Genomic DNA, 20,379 nt, shown 5'->3' on the forward strand with positions numbered 1-20,379 from the left:
TGCCGCTATTAATATGTTTGCATATGGTTTCTGAGAACAGTTCTGCATAGACAGCAGCGTTCTCAGGGTTTATGGAGGCCTGAAATTTTACCAGGTTCTCACTTAATAGAAGGAAGTTAGCCTTAGAGTATTTACTGAATATTCCAGGGTTAGCTGGTGTTACAGATTTTTATTTATACTTCAAAGGAGGCCATCTTGTGGTCTGAACATTCCAGAGAAGGCATTACTATAGGGGATGTGCAGCACTCTCCCATATTAGTAAGGACCAGATCCAGTATGGTTTGTACCCCTTGTTGGTGTATTTAAAATCTGGTCCAGGGAGTTTGTGTTTACAGAATCCAGGAATCTCTGTACCTGTACATTTGGTGTCATATATATGATTCACAGTTAATAGTGGAGTAATTAAAGTTGCCTATGAATATAATATTGGGTTGGGTGGTGTTTCCAGTAAGTTTAAATACATAGTATAGGTTTCCTGAGTCATAGAGGGGGACCTATAGCTTGCAGGGAAGTGATATTGGATTTTGCCTATGTTGATTTAAATGTGGAGAAGCTCAAGTGCATTGTCCTGTTTGACTAGCTTTGAATTTATATTTATTTTTTATGAAAATCGAGACACTGGCACCTTTAGTCCTTTTTTTCTGTAGTAGGTGGTCTAAATGTGTGGAAAACATTATAACCTTGCACTGACAGTGCGCAGTCCATGGCTTTAAAACATGTCTTAGTGACTACACAGATGTCCGCATTCTCTAGGATGAAGAGAGCATCTGGGGATTGGAGTTTTTTGTTTCGGCTCCTAGCATTGTGTAGTAACACCTTTAGATTTTCTTCGTTTTGATTTGTTACATTGGATGTACTTTCAGTTTGGCATTGCATAAAAAAGGCAGTATGAGGGAGGACAATGTTTTAGCTAATATTTGAAAGCTAGAGGGGAGAGGTGCAGACCTTCCCTGGCAAAGTGGCGAGGTCTGTTGATCATCTCCTGCCATGCTGACAGATATTGCACCCCATTAGAATTACACCAGTCATCTTTTGTTCTTATTGTGGCATCATCCTTGGAGAAGATCAAATGCTGCTCAATACTAGGCTTATACCAGCCCGGGACACATATTCCAAGAGCTCCATGATGTCTCTCATTAAATTTTATTGAGGTCCCTCTCAGGTCATTTACAACCACATGGACTGTGACTGGGTCATACTGGGACTTGTGGTCCATTGACCTGAGTTTGTGCATAATGTGGTGGATCCTGGCCTCTGATAAGCAACTGCCAATGACTATCTCCTTACTCAGCCTGGTGAGAGAGACATCAGTGTGTCTCACAGTGAAGTCTCTAATAACTAGAATATTCACAAAATATCTGTCCCCAGTCATAGCTCATTGCAGACTGAATGGCATTCACATTTTTCCTTATTTAGATAATTTGCTTATCTTTGCAGAGTCTTTATCCAGATGTCAAGAGTAATTAACCTGAGTTATGTCTCTTCTGACCAATCTAGGCTTCCAGATAAATGTTGCAAAATCTTCCTTGACTCATTCTCTCTGGATTGTGTTTCTCAACTGCCTTCTCAATACTTCTGTTTAAAAGGCTTTTCTGACAAATGAAAGTGTTGCCATTGGTCCAGCTCTCACATCTGGGCCTCCTCTGGGTATGTGTGCCTGGTCACTGTCCGCAGACAGGGCCAGCAAGAACTACTCAGTATCTGTGAAGGTGATCTGTGATGCTGGTCCTCCAATTGTGGCAACTCTTTCCCTGACAAAATGACAATGGGCTGTGCTTTTGTGCAAGTGTAATGTGTTGTGTCTGTGACATTGCAGTGGACTTGTGTTCCTGTCCTGTTAAGTCTGCCTACAGCATTTACATCAGTCACCAAGTCCTGCCACATCCACCTCTTGAAGGCCTTGTCAACATTGTCTGGATTCAGAATCCATCTGGAATGGGAGAACAGGGCTTGTAGGAGTACCTCTGTCTCCACTAAGGTGAACTTTTCCAGGCTGTATCTCTATTTAGATGCCATTAGAATTGCTGAACACCTGAACATGCACCTATGGTCAAGTACTTGAACACAAACAAGGTATCAGTCCCCTATAACTGTTTGCCATCCATCTGTGTCTGTACCTGCCACGTGACATGGCTGCTGTATGGTGATGGCACTGGCTTTGCTCCAAAAGCATGTCTATGGTGACAGTGTTGATACAGCTCATAATGTAAACTGCAGCCTGTGATGTGAATAAACAAACCTGTGACACCATATCCAAACTGCACTGCCACTCCACCTGCATACATCTGTAACTTGATCCATGTATCTATTGTGAAGCTCCCACATTCATTGTGGATGTTAGTTGGACCTCTGCAGCATAGTGTTCCTTCTCACATTCCCTCCCCATCTGCACTGAAACCCACACAGCCACACCTGTGATCTTTGGTATTACAGATTACCACAAGATGGGTTGGGGACAACCAGGATGTGTACCCTTTATGTTGCCACCCTGGCCTAACAGTAAAAACAAATGAAAGCACCTATAGAAAACTCAGAACACCAAAACACCACACCACAGCACAGTATCAGGAACCACCCTTTATTCCACAGTTGTTAGCACTTTCGTCAACAAGACTTTTTCAGATATATGAAAATTTAAAAACACTTCCTTGAAATACTCTCTGCAAGTCATGTGAACACCATCACATGACAAAACTCCTAATTTTTAACTTTGATTTAAAAAAACACACACATAATTCAACAACTAAAATAAAATTCATCTGTTATACGCTTTCCTTTTTAAAACACTGCTGATGCTGATCACATCATTAAGACCAAGTGGTACTGTGGCATTCAATAAAATTTGCCACCATAACTCATGTTCCTCTAATAAAATTGACCAGGGACCCACCCCTTGGGAGTTGTTCTTCTTGCTCCAAAACACAAAATGAAAAACTGTGCCCACCGTGGGAAGAAATGTGTCTCCATAGAGCATTGGAGGCCTTAGCATTCCTGATATGATATAGATGTTCATAAATACATTGCCTCAACTTCCTTTCCGTCTTCCCGACATAAAAAGCAGGGCACAGTTTACATACAGCCATGTACACTACTCCCTTGACCTGGCAATTAAAATTACCTCTGACGTTGATCCTAAAATTATTAACAACACATCCTTGATTTCTGAAATACAGTGACATGAGGAACACAATCCACATTTTGACATTTTTCCTTGCTTCGAACGTGAAGGGCCCCCCATCCCATCAAATAAATTCTTGAGGGACTTACCCCTTTTGTAAACAAATTGAGGACCTACCCCCAACTTCTCCAATAGTTCAGCATTGTTGGTCAATAACTGCCAATTCTTCCTAATAATAGCTTCAATAGGGCCATGATCCAAACTGAAAGTGGTTATAAACAGCAGGCAGATTCCTCCATCCACCTGTCCATTATCCACCAATACAGACTGTTCCACCGGGTACTCACCCACCTTCCCCAACTCCTCTCCCGATGGTACACAAATTTGTCGACTGACCAGTAATGGTGTAAAATGACCCGACTCTCATTTCATCAAAACTTCCTTTTTAATATTACTGATGAGATACTCAGGATAACCACGCTTTAAAAACATGGAAGTTAGGATCTCACATTCATCTAAAAAAATCATCCCATAAAGAGGCCCTCTTGGCTGCCTTGACTATTTGACCCTTAATAACAGCCTTCTTCTGGCAAAACGGGTGACTACTACTGAAGTGCAACAAACTGTTGGAGTAGGTGGGCTTCTTATAAATTCTAGACGAAAGTTCATTGGACAATTGATCCTTCCTCAACAAAACATCAAGGTAGTTAATTGTGCCCTCACCTATACTATGTAAAAAACACAAAACAAACAGTAGAATTGTTGATGTACTCCATAAAGTCAACAATCAAATCCTTAGGATCAGACCAAACCAAAAACAAATCATCCAGGTAGCTGGTGTATAAATGAATATACTGGGAATACTGTGACTCAAGTAAAACCTCATGTTCCCAGGCAGCCATGACAATGTTTGCAAATAATGGGCCACAAGGGGCCCCCATGGCAACACCCGTGACCTGTTTAAAATACTGTCCCTGGAACAGAATATATTTACTGCCCAACACCAATTCCATCAATGTGGTCAGGGTGTTGACCAACACCTGATCAAGCCGAAAATTGAATGACAAATAATCCTCAAACCACCTAAGGCCCAAATCTTGTGGGATACATAAAAACAAATCGTTAACATCAATAGTAATGAATAAATAATCAATACAAGTGTCGATCTCATTGCATCTAGTCAAGAAATCCCACGAATCCCTACACAAATGAGGAATGTTTATAATATTGTAGTTGCATAGGTCCCTTTGGAGGACCGTGTGTTCCATGAAAGGTGTATAGTGGCTGCTCACCAATGTAGTAGTGAGTGGGTTACAATACTTATTGAAAGGGACACTTTGAAAAAAAACAAATTGAAAGAGGAAATGAAGAAATTGTGTGCAGATATTGTGAAGGAAACATCTAATTCTGCCCTTGAATCTTTCTTGGGCAATATGAATGATTGGTTACTGTCATATGGAAGGAATTAGTTAACTGAAAAAAGAACAAACTTAAAAGGGACCTAAGCGACTATGATAGGAAGAAGGTGTTTCTGGTATCCACCAACCAGCAGCCCAAACGTAACCACGTAAGGTTCCAAAAAGAACAGGAAGTTTGGGGCCAGCAAGCCAACAACTTTTTCTCAGGAGAGAGTGCCGCGTCTTCAATGGATGAAGGTGATATTGAGGAAGAATAGCTCCTAGGGCTGCCACGACCCAACAACGAAGAATCCTTTCGTAAAACATTTCGAGACCAAACAGGACCAAGAAATGGGACTAAAAACAGTCCTAGTATGGACGTGATGCAAACAGGGACCAAAGTTATGGTCCGTACAACAAACGCAGCAAATTGACAAACTAACAAGGTACAGTTCACTGAAAAAGACTCTTATGTTGTTAATTTATCTGGTCGTACATTAGATGAAATAGAAATGTCTGTATTACAGAGGGGCTTAAAGTTTATTCTCTCAGCTTTACCGAGGCTACATGAGTTAAAGTGTGATTTGTTTAAGTTGGTCTATAAAATGCATATAAAAGAGTATTTTTACAGTATAGAAAATGTGGAAAGCAATTTTTCTGAAAATGTAACTGATTCATCTACTGCTAACAGTTACTACTAATGTGAGTCAGATATGGATAATAATGCCTGTAGCGAATTGGATACCACTAAAATACCATCTAAAAGCACATTTATGCCACCATTCAGAAATGAATGCATTCAGCATTTTTATAGTGCGTTTAATTTAGTACTAGAAAAGGAGATGCAAGAATTTAACAAAGCAGAGAAAGCATTCAATTTATCCAAAAAAGAATGGCTAAAATTAAAACGGCTGAGTGAAAATAACCAAATTGTGTTTAAGCCCTCAGATAAGGGGGGCAAATTAGTGGTTATGAAATCTACTGATTATTTTGATATGTGCATGGAACACTTAGTAATGAAGCAGTTTATTGTACAGTAAATGAGGAAGTTTATTTACAAGCTGTAAGACGGTACGAACAATTGCTAAGTAAAGGAGTACATTTAAATTACTTTACTAAATTAGATGTAACTGACAATGTTCTAGTAAAGATAGTACAATGGCCATGTTCTTCTGTGTTCCAAAAATACTTAAGAGCATACAACACCCCCCCAGATGACCTATAGTGTCAGCAAGTGGCTATTTTACCCACAATTTGGGGTGTTTTTTACATGAGATTTTGCTAAAAGAATTGGTAAAATTAGCATCTTGTATCAAGGATTCTTTTAACTTCCTAAAAAAATTACGAGGATTAAAGTGGGAACAAGATATGCATTTTTTGGTGGTGAATGTAACCAGCCTATATACAAGCATACAACATGAGTTTGGCATGGAAGCATTGGATTATTTTTTGGGAGATAGTCCCAGAACACAATACATCAAGGAATTAGTTCATTTTTGTTTGATTAACAATGTTTTCGAATTCGACGGTAATTTGTATAAACAATTGCAAGGTACAGTTATGGGGGCAGCATTCGCCCCCATGTATGCAAATGTGTTCATGGGCCTGGTGGAGTTCGCTCACATGTATAGAAGTGGATTTTATAAGAATCATGTAAAAAGATATTTTAAGTTTATAGATGACCTTATATTTATTTGTCAAGGGAGTAAAAACGAAGTACATTCATTTATTAAGTACTTGAATGAAAATAAATTTCATATTAAATATAATGGTCTACAAGAGGGAGCCATAGTGAATTATTTAGATATAACTTTAGAAGGTTTAAGGAATGGAGAGATCAAAACTAAAATATATAGAACGTTTGATCAGCCTAATCGTATGCTGCATGCATCTAGTTGCCATCCAGCGCACACTTTAACAGCCATCCTTTACGGAGAGATTTTGAGAATAAAAAGGCTATGACACACAGGAATCCGAAAGGGAAGCGATCACTCTGTTTGTAAATAGGGGGATATGACGAGGGAACTGTTCTGGACAGTTATACTAAAATATATATAGAGAGAGAGAGAGAGAGAGAAAAAGAAGGCAACTTCCACCCACCATAGGAGTCCCACAGGGCTCTATACTGGGCCCGCTTTTGTTCTCTATTTTCACAAATAACCACAAATGCTCTACACAACATGCCACACTCATACAATATGCGGATGATAAAACCCTGAGCTGCTCTGCCTCATCACCCGCCACCCTACGTACACTCACTCAAGATACCTTTATCTCAGTAGAAAAATGGATATCGGGTATCCAACTAATTCTAAATCCCAAAAAGACAAAACTGCTACTATTTACCCCTAATAGATAAAAAAAAAAAAAAACCCTACTTTACCATAACATCTAAGGACGGCACCATCATCTCCCCTTCTATCCACACCAAACTTCTGGGCATTGAAATAGACAATAATCTCCACTTTGATGTTCACATCTCACATACCATAAAACTAGTACACAAAAAACTAAGCTCCCTATACAGGCATAAGTCCTTTCTCTCACAAAAAGCAAGAGTCACTCTTGCACAAAACCACCTCCTCTCAACTCTGTTATACGCGGCACTAATCTTTACCCAAATCAGACAATGTGACCTAGACAAACTAGAATCATGCTACAATAAAATAGCCAAGTTTGCTACTAACTCAACCTATAGAACCCATCACTTTGCTGCACTAAAAGAACTAAAATGGCTTAAGCTACCACAGCTACTTAAATATCACCAGCTGGGCACAGCCTACAATATTCTCAAATATCCTGAAAAAAAACCCTCATTATCCAACCTACTTAATATCCATACTGCAAACCGGTACCTAAGATCCAGTGAAAAATATCTCCTCTCCATCACCAAGGCTAACAGTAATGCATGGAAAGCGCTCTACTCCCAGACCGTTGCTAGAAACTGGAACTCTCTTCCCCTATCTGTGTCCACTGCCCCCTCCACATCCATATTCAAAAACTCCCTCAAATCGCACCTTCTTAGTACCTGGTTATGCCCTTGAATCACATAACCCTACCCATACTACTATTAACTCCCCAAATTCCTCTCTGATCAAATTTTGGAGCTCTGATCCCCTGTAGGCTTGGTCATCTGAAAGGGTACTTTTAACTGTAGAATCTTACTTGATATATTTTCTTTTTTTACCAATGTGCAACTGACATTGTCTTTTTACCCATGTTCTATATCTTCTTTTACCTGGAGTGTTTTTATTAATTTCTTGTTATATTACTATTCTCAGCATACATGATGTAACCTGTTTTGTGTATTATGCTGGATGTATTGTATTTGTATAACTTGATGTTGAAGGTTTTCTCCCCGGGCCTCCGCTGAAAATGGACCTGGTCCAGTTGGAATTTCCTAGTTAACAAATGTAAAATAAATAAATAAATAAATAATAAATATTAGCCAGGGGGAAAATGTAGGAAGATAGAAAAACACTTCATTTCAAACCAGACCTTATTATTTGTTTCAAAATATACATTATTTTCAACAAGGTTACAGAAGCTATTAAGAGATTACTGGCACATAGTAAACAGGAAAGTTCCATCCCTCATAGAGGTAGGATTTTCCTACCAAAGGGGCCATGGTCTGAAAAAGTTTTTGGTCCATGGTACATATAGAAGACCTTTGAAAAGCATAACAGGGGTATTGTCTGAGATGGGCACTATTCCATGTGGCAATTGCACGGTATGTCAACATGTAGTAGCAACATTTGAAAGAATTAATGGTAAAATTTTTCAAATGAAAGGATGTTTTACTTGCAATTGGCATTGTGTATGCCATTAAATGCCCTTGTGAAAGTTTGTATATAGGAGAAAATAAAAGAAGCCTGGATGAAAGAATAAAGGAACATGTTAGGGACATCAAAAATAATAAAGCTATAAACCCAATAGCAAAGCATTTTAGTAGGAAACACAAGGGAGATTTTAGTAGCCTACATATTTCAGTTTTAGAATAAATCAAGATTTCTTAATGAAGATAGAATTAAATACTTACTTAAGAAAAAGGAATCAATTTTTATATTGAAATATAACACATTACAACCGAAAGGGTTGAACAAAGAATGTCATTGGAAAAGTTTTATTTGAAAGTAAGGGTTTTTTTAAGTATCTAGTATTTTTCATTTAATTAATTGAATGTATAATTGAATAAGTGTTTAATTAATTGGACAAGATTTAGAATTTTTTTATATAAAAGGAGATGTTCTTTCAGGTGTTATTTACTCTGTAAAGGCTGTTTCAGCCGAGGCGCTAAGAGAGATTGTTTTGCTGCTATTCGCTACTTGCTGCTATTTAGTACATCTGTTATCGAATGAAAAAACTTTTGCCAATATTGCAGAGGAGGTATTAGTTCCTGGTCTTTGGTGGTATTTTTCTGAAACATAAAAATGTTAATAATGGCGGACCAGGATAGTGGACTATGTGCATGTTGGTTTACAAAGTCTGTTGAGCATGTGGGAGAAACAGACAAATGCAGGTTCTGTAAAAAAAAAAAAAAAAAAATGGAAACAGTCTTGTATCTTGTTGATGGGTGTGATACACTCATGTTAAAAGGCCTATATACTGAAAGGCGCAATAGTGTAGCAAGACTGTTGCACTTGGTATTGTGCAAGCACTGCAATGCATAAGTAGTTAAGAAGCATTGGAAACATGAACCACAAAGCATTATAGAGAATGTTGAAGTTTATATCACATGGGGGTCACCCATTACAAACAGATCAAAAAAATAATTGCAAGAAAACCAGGTATCCTAGTCCAGGAAAAAAAAGGACAAAAGTGGCATTGATCATTGAAATTGCCACACCCAGTGATTACATTGTCTTACGTACAGAGATGCACAAAGTCAAAAAATACCTTAACTTCTTTAAAGTCTCATTGCTGCTAGAATCTTAGTTGTTACAGTAGCTGATTTATTTTTAGATTGTGTTTGATAGGGAGCATCCCTAATTATTGTGTGTGACAAAATTCTGCCTTCCTTAACTGCATTATGCTCTGCAGCCTCCCAACACTTTCCATTCATTCTTGGGGTCCACCTGTGAGGAGGCTTATCCCCTAGGAGTTAAAACTCAAATACAGGTTAAATAAAATGTTTGTTAGCTAAATATAAACTCATGTAAGAAGTTAGGCATTAAGCAGGCCTACAGGAAACAACATTTCTTCCACCAAGCTGCTTCCTTTGAGTCATATGCATAACATTTTTAATTGTCTTTCAAGGCCTGTCTTAAGTTTTCCACTGGTCCATCTCATGTAATATAGAAACCAGACTGTTACTGTGTACCTCCACAGGGAGATATGAATGTTCATTTTCCCTTCCTTGCTAGAGTTATCCTGTTTAGTCTGAGTCTGAAAACAAAGCTTACTAGTGTCCTGAAACTGTGATGTCCAACAACTCAAGACTCAGTACTCTTTCCCCATTTAATAGAGTTTATCTTTGTTAATTTGCTGTATGTAGTATACTAACTGCATTTTAAGATTAAACTTCTGTTTCCTCTTTGAGGTTTATGCTCCCAAGGAGCCCCCAGTGGTTAGAGTGATGGAAGGACCATTTTTCTCAGAGGTGGTATGTTATTATCCTCGATTTCAGCAAACTATACGACTATATAATGTGCCAGGTAAGAACCCAGACCTGTTCATTTTATGTCACACTGTAAACTCACTACTCTGTTCCTTTGAAAACTTTTAGTGAGCTGCTGTGCTATTCACACCTAGATTTCGCCACTGGATTCCATCATTATGACAATATCCATAGCAGGAAGCAACTTAAGACAGTAATATTTAAAGCACTTAATTTAAAAATGGAAAAAGCGTCTCTTTTTCCCTATTTTCATTTTTAAGTAAGGAATAATACAAATGTAAGGTTTTGTATTTCTGTCAAGAGTGTCTTTTTTATAAATGGATGCTTCTGTAAATGCAGATGTGGTGTACTAGTTTTACTTCTGTTAGTGTTAAGCTTTTTTCAGTGGTTCTTGGACTGTTTTCTGTCATCCATTGTCTTTCTTTACTGTTTGTGATGGGAACCTTCCAATATCCTGAAATCATTTTTTTCTAAACATTTTGTTTGGTTACGTAAAAAAAATATTTTTTTGTCTCTTATTATTAAAATTAACTTTTCTATTTACAGAAGGCATCAGAGTGCATGCTGGTATCAACAGAGCATTTCAAAGTCTGAAAAATTGGTGTTTTAACTCTGTTAGATTTTCAACATTCGATCACTGTTGCAGTAGGCTGAGCTATATGAAATGCATTTTTCCAAGGAATGGATGACTAGCTGGCTTCCAAAGCTTTAGGACACCTTCCATGTGCCTTAACTGATGGAAAGCTTGAGGAGAGTGGTGTAAACTCAGTTGTTAGGGAGCCAAAATCTCAGAGCTTTCTTGCTGAAGAGTGCTATCTGCTGTGGTTTCCAGGGATCATCAGTCAGCTAGCCCTTCGGAGTTGGGCCCATATTTACCCCCTGTTGTGGATTGCTCTCTATTTTTACCAATTCTTGTGAGACTTTTCAGTCTTTTTTTTTTTTTTTTTGCTGGAGTTACAGCTAGTGGTAACCAAAACATGGACACAAGGGTAAGCAGCACATAAAAAACAAAACAGAAAAAGGACCAAACCAGCACTGCAACCAACCGTTTAATAGAATAAATGAAATAAAATAAAAACGGAGCACTTTTGTCTACATTCAAATATACATAGACTTTATAAGAATGATTGTGTCTACCATTACAATGCTGTTAAATGCTAAAACGTCTTTACACTCAATTAGATTGTCAAAATCTCCACTAAAACTGGCAGCTGTTCCCCTCTCAGTGATAAAACATGTAAACTTTTTAAAAATTGAGACAGTGAGTAGTATGCCTGTATAATGCATTTTTTGTTTTCCTACGTTTAATGTCATAGACATGCTCCCAAATTCTTTCTTTCAGCTTTCTAATTGTTTTCCCAATATAGAAAGTGGTGCAAGAACTGCATGTGGCAAGGTAATTTATAAGGGAGGTATTGCAGTCGTACCTCCCAGGACAAGGGATAGTTCTTGCAAAGTTCTGTACTAAAACATAAGGACCCTCATTAATAAACCTGCAAAATTTGCAGGCTCCACATTTGTGCATTGATCTATGTGCCCTCTAAAATATCTGTACTAACTGGCACTTCCAAAAGATATTTTATATTCCTACCCTTGGAAAAAACAATCGCTGGAGTAGCACCTAAGATTTTTTTTAACTTCGCTAGGAAAAACTAAAAGGAAAAAATAATATTGGTGTAAAAAAAAAAAGACATCCATACTTTATGGGATAGAAAAAAATAGGAGTGGACCTGTCACAGACACTCCTATTTCATTGTGATTTATTATTTATTCATGTATTTATTATAATAATTATAGTTATATATTTACAATTTTAACTTTGCAATGGGTTTATGTAATGAATTTTACCCACATACGATTATTCATGTATATAATATACTACAGTTCCCATCTAACCAGTGTTCATGACATCACCCTGCAATTTGCACTGCCTTGTCTGTGATTGGTTGTCTTTTTGTATTTAACAGCATCATCAGTGGTAGACAAAATCACTCTGATGAAGTCTGTGTGTATTTGAATGTAGACGAAAGCGCTCAGTTTTTATATTTCATTTATTCTATTAAAAGGTTGGTTGCAGTGTTGGTTTGGTCCTTTTTCCATTTTGTTTTCTAGTGATGTTCATCGTGCATACAGCTGCAGTCATAACAGATGGGTTTTCCTGCTGTCAGGCGGGTCCTTGGTTGGCCGAATTCCAAAGTCTAGGTCCGGCGTCGGTTGTCGTCGCTTCTTCCCTGACGTCAGTGTGACAGGGGTATAAAAGAACCAGCCTACGCCATTTTCTTCAGTCTTTCTTGCCGCGCGGTGCCCGAAGCAGAAGCAGTTCGCAAGTGCAGGTCGGCCAGCTCCTGAAATTACGAAAATTTTGCAACCGAAGTCTTCTTGAAAGCTAAGTACCCCGTTGGGGAAACTTTTCTTGCCTCAGACCGATGTCAGACAAAGTTAATAATTGTATTTCATGTGGGAAGCAAATACCGCATAAGGATTTTCATTTCCTCTGTATTCCTTGCTTAGGCCCAGACCACGACATCTTGGTCTGTCGTTTTTGTGCGACATTCAATAAACGCACCATTAAACGTCGGAGTTCGCCCAGCATTATTTTGGCAAAAAATGTAACTATATTATGTCGTCGGATACTCCGACTCCAGTTTTGTCTAAAAAACGCAAAGATAAGGACTGACACACGAGGTCCGCGGCCTCTACCGACACCACGCCAAAGCCGACTACAGGTGGTCCGGTTCTCAGCGAGGCGCCTACGCAGCCCCTGACTATCGACGACACTTCTTTGGCGGTGTGTTCTGTGCCCGAGGTCGCTGGCTCCTCGGCCCACACCCCGACTACAGATACCGAAGCCACTCTTGGTGGTGAATCTCAAAATGTAGACAGGTCTGCCTCCTCTCTAGGTGTCTTCAGACCTTCCTCTTCTTTTTCCATCAAGGCTTTCACTAAGTCTAAAGCAGCCATGCATTCTAAGAGACAAGCTACACAGGGCCTTTCTCCAGGCCCCATGCCTAAAAAACAGATGCTCAAAATGGCTGAGGATTTAATTACTCTTATCAGGGGTTCTCAACCCCCCCCCCCAGACAAAAGGCCCAGAGTGGAGGAAGAATCCCCCTCCTCTGACCAGGCCTCCATTATATCAGAGCACTCTGATGAACAGGAACATTCTTACTCCCCTTTTGAAGATTCTGATGCAGAGGAGTCCATTCCCTCTGTCTCCCCCCCAGAGGATTACTCATTTGGGGAAACCTTGCATACCTTAAGGGAACACTTCCACTGGGAAGGCCAAGAGTACTCTGATTCCAAGAAAAGGCTTAGGGATTTTCTCTTGTTACCTCAGTACAGGCCTCTGGCTATACCTCCTGTCTTAGACATACTAGATGATGTGTACTCGGAGGCCTGCCTTAACCCGGATTCTTTACCTCCAGCCCCTGTCAAGCCTGACAGGTACTACCGGTTCCTGACTCACACCAATTTTTATACAAAAGCCATGTGGCTGACCCAGAAACTATCTCACAGGGCCCCAAAGGAATTAAGGCCTCCACAGATAAAAATCCATTACCTTCTGAGAGACATTCCAGATCCTTAGAAAGGTGGGGAAAAAAGGTATATACCTCGGCCACCTTAACCATGAGGGCATTAAACTGCCACTTCCATATGCTAAAGTACCAGCAGTTTCTGTTATCACAATTGAGAAGTAAAATGTCACAACCTGAACAACCAGACTTGAAGGAGTTGCAGGATTTGATGCATAGTGCAGAACAAGTGGGTAAACATACCTTGCAATGTGGTTTTGATGCTCTAGAGGCCTCATGTAGAGCTGCTGTTACAGGATCAGTGATACGTAGACATGCCTGGCTCAAGGAACAAACCTTACCAGATCATGTCAAAGCTAAATTGCTGGATGCCCCTCTTCAAAAGGATGTATTTGGTGTTAAAGCTGAAGAGGTATTAAAGAAAATGGGAAAAAAAAAAACTAAATCAATGCAAACAGTGAAGGATTTTCTACAGGTACAACCTCCACGTTTCAGTAGAAATTGGCCTTCCAAAAATTGGTCCTTTCCAACCACGGACAGACCCCAAAGAGGTAGATACAGGCGCCCGAGGGGCAGAGGGCAATCTCAAGGATCGTATAGAGGCAGACAATGGCAAGCTCCTACACAAAGAGGTGGTGAGGATAGTTCGCAGCCATTCAGAAAGCAAGCCCAATGACTTTCCCCTTCGCATGCCAAGCAAGGCTCAAATGGCAGCACCCTTAGGCGGAAAACTGGCATTATTTTCAAAAAATTGGCATATTGTCACAAAAGATAAATGGATCCTGGACATTATAAACAGAGGCTACAGATTCCATTTTCACACCCTTCCAAAAATGAGAGGCATGCCAAACCTGCCACACTCTCAAAGGGCAGAGGCACAAAAACAGATTTCAGATCTCATGGACATGAAAGCTATTCAAGAGGTACCTACTCACGAACAAGGTCAAGGCTTTTATTCCAGACTATTCCTGGTACCGAGGAAGGGAAAAGATTGGAGACCTATTTGGACCTATCCATCCTAAACACATTTTTACTCGTACCAAAATTCAAGATGCTCACTTTACAGCAGCTTCTTCCCATGCTGGGCAAAGGAGTCTTGGCTGGTAACATTGGACCTCAAGGAGGCATACCTGCATGTCCCAATCAGACAAAATTGCAGAAGATACCTCAGATTTCTTGCAGGTTCAACCCATTATCAATTCTCTGCATTGCCCTTTGGCTTATCTACTGCGCCCAGAGTATTCACGAAATGCCTGGCATCAGTAATTGCCTACTGCAGACTTCAAGGGATACAAATATACCCATATTTGGACGACTGCCTGATCCAAGTGGACAGCAAGCACATTCTTCTGAAACATCTGGCTTATGTAATAAGCTTATGTAATAATGTTGTTGAATTCTCTGGGATACACGGTCAACAAAAATAAATCAAGGCTAATACCCTCTCAGAAAATAATTTTCCTGGGTGCCAACTTGGACACAAACACCCAGATGGCCTACCTCACGCCAGAGAAGCAGGGGCAACTAACACAATACTTCAGAACACTAGCAGAATTTACCAGGCTGACTGCAAGGAAAATCCTGCAGGCTCTGGGATTCATGGCATCTTGCATCCTACTAATCCCGTGTTTAAAGCTGCATATGAGGAAACTTCAATGGTACCTGAAAAACCTATGGTCTCAACACAGCCACAGTTTGGAAACAATAATACCACTAATTCCATGTCTTCAAAAGGAATTTCTGTGGTGGGCTCAAGCATGCCAAACAAACACAGGTCTCCCATTCTGCAAGCCTCAAGCAAATCAAGTCATCACAACAGATGCCTCGGACTACGCCTGGGGGGCGCACATGACAGATCGGTGCATTCAGGGCAAATGGTCCCAAAAAGAAAAGCACCTTCACATCAATCAAAAGGAAATGCTAGCAGTAATAAATGCTATTATAGCTTTCAGAGACCTTCTGCATCCAGGTCAACTATTGATAAGGACAGACAACATGACAGTAATGTGGTACATAAACAAACAGGGAGGAACCCATTCATACCCCCTATGCAGACTGGCCATGTCACTTTGGAACATGGCTCTGGAATTACAAATCGAGCTTCAAGCACAGTACTTGCCAGGCAAGGAAAACACGCTGGCAGACAACCTAAGCAGAAATGTGACAGATCCACCCGAATGGAAGTTGCATCCTCAAGTTTTTACAGAAATAATTCAAGCATGGGGAAGGCCAGACATAGATCTCTTTGCCTCCCACAAAAATCACCAATTGACAAAATTCTGCTCAAGGACTTTTCATCCAAAGGCCTGGAGAGTGGACGCTCTCTCTTTCAGTTGGACAACAATGACAGTTTATGCCTTTCCACCTCTTCCTCTGCTGCCCAAAGTTCTATTAAAAACCAGAGTAGACAGACCAAAGATGATTCTCATTGCTCCAGACTGGCCAAGACAACACTGGTACCCACTCCTGAGGAGCCTGATGCATTCCCCACCATGGACCCTACCTCTAATGCCTCTTCTTCTGACTCAGCACAGCTTCAAAACTCTTCACAGTCAGCTGAAAACACTCAATCTGGCCGCATGGAAGATTCCTTAACATCACAACAGACCCTACTCTCCAAGGAGGTGCAGGATGTCATTTTGGAGGCCAGAAGGCCGTCTACTAGAAAAGCCTACGCCCATAAAATGGAAGCGGTTTTGTGCCTGGAATGAGAAAAAGGGCCAGAATCCTGGAAAACTGAATTTACCTCAAATATTACAGTATCTAGCTGAGCTGCTAAGCAGTGGACTTTCATTCTCCTCCATCAAAATCCATGCCTCAGCTATTTCTGCAGAATACAACACTGATCCACCTTTATTCTCTCACCCCCTCTTAAGACTGTTCCTCAGAGGGGCTAAGAATATAAAACCCCAAGGAAACCACCAATACCTGCTTGGGACCTCAATTTCATACTAGAAAAGCTGACCTTGCCTCCTTTTGAGCCAGCTGCCTCAACAGATTTGCAATATTTCTCATGGAAAACAGCTTTCCTTCTGGCTATTACTTCAGCTCGTAGGGTTTCGGAACTACAAGCCCTCATGGCTGTGCAGCCTTTTATCATCTTCCATCAGGACAGAGTTTCCTTACGAACCAACCCGTCCTTTATGCCAAAAGTGGTATCCAGGGTAGCTTTGAATCAGGCTATACACTTACCTACCTTTTATCCTAATCCTCAAAACAAAGGGGAGAGATTATTACATTCCTTGGACATCCACAGACAACTGCGTTATTATTTGGACAGAACAAAGCCTTTCAGAAAATCAGAACAGCTCTTTGTGTCCTATGCTATAGGAGCTCAAGGGAAGCCTATTTCCAGACAGACAATCTCAAAATGGATAGCCCACTGCATATGCTTTTGTTACTCTTTTCATGGCAAAACTGTACCTGCAGGCATCAGATCTCACTCCACAAGGGCCACATCTACCTCTGCAGCTTTCCTCAGAGGAGTTCCTACCAAAGATATTTTGGAAGCAGCCACTTGGAGTTCTGTGCATACCTTCTCCAAGCACTACCACCTACCATTATACTCCAAAACTAGAGCAGGCTTTGCCACTGCAGTCTTGCAGGGCATCCTGGCTCCTCCTAGTTCCAACTAGTGCCTACCACCCCTTTCTTAGCTTTGGGATTCTACCCATCTGTTATGACTGCAGCTGTATGCACGATGAACATAGTACAGTTTTGTACCTACCATAAATGTAGATGTTCGAGTGCTAATACAGCTGCAGTCCAGGTTTCCCTCCCTCCTTCCCCTCTTGGGACAGGCCTGTTGGCTAACACCTCCTCATACAACCTGATTGGGGTATTCTTTTATGGTGTATTTGCTTGCAACTAATGTTTTTTTATTATATGACATTGCTTTATTACACAAATTTATGTATTGCCTTCCTTCTGGGGGCACCTGACATCTGGGGCAAGAAAAACTGAAGAAAATGGCGTCAGCTGGTTCTTTTATACCCCTGTCGCACTGACGTCAGGGAAGAAGCGACGACAACCGACGCCGGACCTAGACTTTGGAATTCGGCCGACCGAGGACCAGCCTGACGGCAGGAGAACCCATTTGTTATAACTGCAGCTGTATTAGCACTCGAACATCTACATTTATGGTAGGTACAAAACTGTACTTTTTTGGTGGTTGTCACCAAAACATTTTACCTCAGACTTTGTCATTTTAAACAGGAAGGAAGAGTGTGATATTTAGGGTCCACTACCAGCTTTTCAGACACGTTTCCATGTAGGGAGATGAACTTGGGTCCTGGCTCCTCAGACATTCCCTTATTGGTCTGCAGGAAAAAAAAAGTTGTACAGGAGGTTTCAATCCTAACTTCAGCTTCCTCTTTGCCTTAGTCACCAATGAGTGACTCCACTGTGGCCATATAGCGTTCCTTGGACAGCTCACTTTCTCCTAGTCCCCCTGGTGGTACTTCTTAGGAGGTCACTAAGGACCAGGAGGCAGGCACGTTGTCTAAGGCAGTTCAGCTGTCCTCTTTGGGCAAGATAGAACCACTCTTGCTGGCATGAGAGGCCACTCTGAGGAACTTGATTCCCAGAGAAGGACCATTCTTCAGGGCACAGTTTTTTTTCACTGGGGTCTCCCAGTAAAATGAAACGTAAAATTAGGCATTTTTCTTCATCTGCGTTCCCTTCAGCAAGATCAGATAAAGAGGATTAGGTGGGTTTTGCTAGAGACACCTTTCAGTGATTACATTCTGAGACTTCCCTTCATTTAAAAAGGAAAAGATTTTCCTCTCTCAAGTTGTGATTATCAGTCTGAGGGACAGGAATTAGACTTACTGTGTTTCTGAAGTTCCTACTGTGCAGAATGGTTACTCTAACTCTGGGAAAAGCTTTTCTTCATATTCTCCACCTGTTGAGTTGTTTTTTTTTTTCTGATACTGTTGTCAGGATGACGAAGTTGTTTCAGCTGGAGCAAAAATAAATAACAGCGTATAGGCAAAAATATTAAGGTTTGCTGCAAGTAACTTTCCTTCATCTTGCAACTGTTCCTCATGTTTACCTGCCTTAGAAGATGCTTTCCTTGCAGAAGCAGTTTGCCTGTCAGTCAACCACCTGCCCCCAGAAATTTTGATAAATTATATAAGGTTCCCTAAACTTTCAAATTTCTTTTTTTTTTCAAACCCAGGTCAGACCCTGCAGTAATTTCTCTGACAAACTATCTGCTGACAAACAGCTTATGACAGCTAACTTTGTTCCATCTGAAGTGTTGGAAAACCTTTGGTAGGTATTGGAAGAAAGTCTATGCTTTCCACCTTAGCCTTTAGAACAGTCAATTTTTAGGCTTACATAGAAGTTTTTTAGCTTCATTTGACAGTATGCAAAATTTAATTGGCGACCTTCTGTATTTAGATTAAAACATCGCTGAATTCATTAATTTCTTCTTTGTCTCGGATAACTAAACATACTCTTAAAATATTCTTATGACACAGGTGATGCTACATCTAGAGCAGCTGTCAGTGAGTTCTTGAAGGAAATTTACCAAGGGATGTGAAAGCTGAGCACTTGAATGCTCCCCTGGATAAAGAAGCATAGTTTGGCTCTTCCTCTGCTGAGGTACTCAAAAGGGATGATAAAAGGGAAAGTTAATTCAAGGATTTACTCAGATTGTTCACCCCCCCCCCCCCCAATACATTCAATAGAAACTTTCCTTCATATTCAAGATCCTTTTGTAGGAAGCAGAATAAGTAATCATAGCAGAGCAGAGTGACACCATCTTTCAGAAAATAATGGCAGGGAGGCTCAAAAAAAAAAAGAAAGGATGGTCACCCAAAAAGCAAGAGCAATCTGAAAATCAGATTGACTGTATGGCCCTATATCTTGTTTCTCCCTCACCGCCTTGGACCCATTAAGGATTTCCCAAAGTTTAGCATTTTTCCCTGGGGTACCAAATGACTTCAGACATGTAGGTTCTGAGAATTACTCAAAAGGGCTACAGCTGGCTGTGAGATTTCCTTCTTCCTTTCCAAGGGATCCCTCTTCACCCTTCCAATTAAATCTTGTTGACTGCCTGTTCTGGATCAAATTCAGTCCTAAACCTTTCCTTTCTAAACCTTTGCGTCAAGATTCCAAAATTCAGTATGGTGTATTTACAGCCTATATTGCTCCTCATTCCTCCTTCCAATTTTCTAATAACACTGTAGATTTAAAAGGTGATTATTGTCACATTCTAAATTTTATAGATTTCATGTACTTTTTAAGATTTTCTGTATGTGGTTTACGTTTTCAGTTTTCTGCCATACCTTTTTTGGCTTTGTCAGAAGCTCCAAAAGTGTTTACAAAGTATATAAAAACATAGCTCCTGTAATGGTTATAGCAAGCCATTCATTTCTTTCCACATTTACATGACTTCCTTATTTTTGCAAACTCTTTCTGAAGCTGTCAAAAATTTAATTCTTTTCTCAATCTGTCATTTCAAGTGAGCCTACAGAAATCCATTGTCGTAAATTCATAGTTAAGTGCTAGGCTAGCTGGTCTTGCAAGCCATTTTAAGCCTAGGCAATTTCCCTTTTTTTATTATGGAGTGTATTTATGGTATGTGCTTTTTGTGTAAGATGTTACTTCTTGAAGGCTTTGGTCTGGACGTCAGAGTATATTAAAGTTTTGTGGATATCTGGCTTGTTGTTTTTTGTTTTTATTCTTCACTTTGTGGTGTTATCATTT

General features: G+C 40.1%; 1 protein-coding gene across 5 annotated transcripts in view; it reads left to right on the top strand.

The window, feature by feature from the left end:
- Positions 1-20,379, top strand: part of MAN2A2 (mannosidase alpha class 2A member 2) — a 2,415,216-nt gene that overhangs the window by 1,753,796 nt on the left and 641,041 nt on the right. For all 5 annotated transcript variants that reach the window (XM_044078268.1, XM_044078266.1, XM_044078269.1 and 2 more), the window contains one exon: positions 10,055-10,169. In XM_044078268.1, the coding sequence (XP_043934203.1) occupies positions 10,055-10,169 (115 nt within the window). The remainder of the gene's footprint in view (positions 1-10,054; positions 10,170-20,379) is intronic.

Source organism: Protopterus annectens, chromosome 7.part0, assembly GCF_019279795.1.
Source record: "Protopterus annectens isolate FY-2018-M chromosome 7.part0, PAN1.0, whole genome shotgun sequence".
NCBI classification, from domain to species: domain Eukaryota; kingdom Metazoa; phylum Chordata; order Ceratodontiformes; family Protopteridae; genus Protopterus; species Protopterus annectens.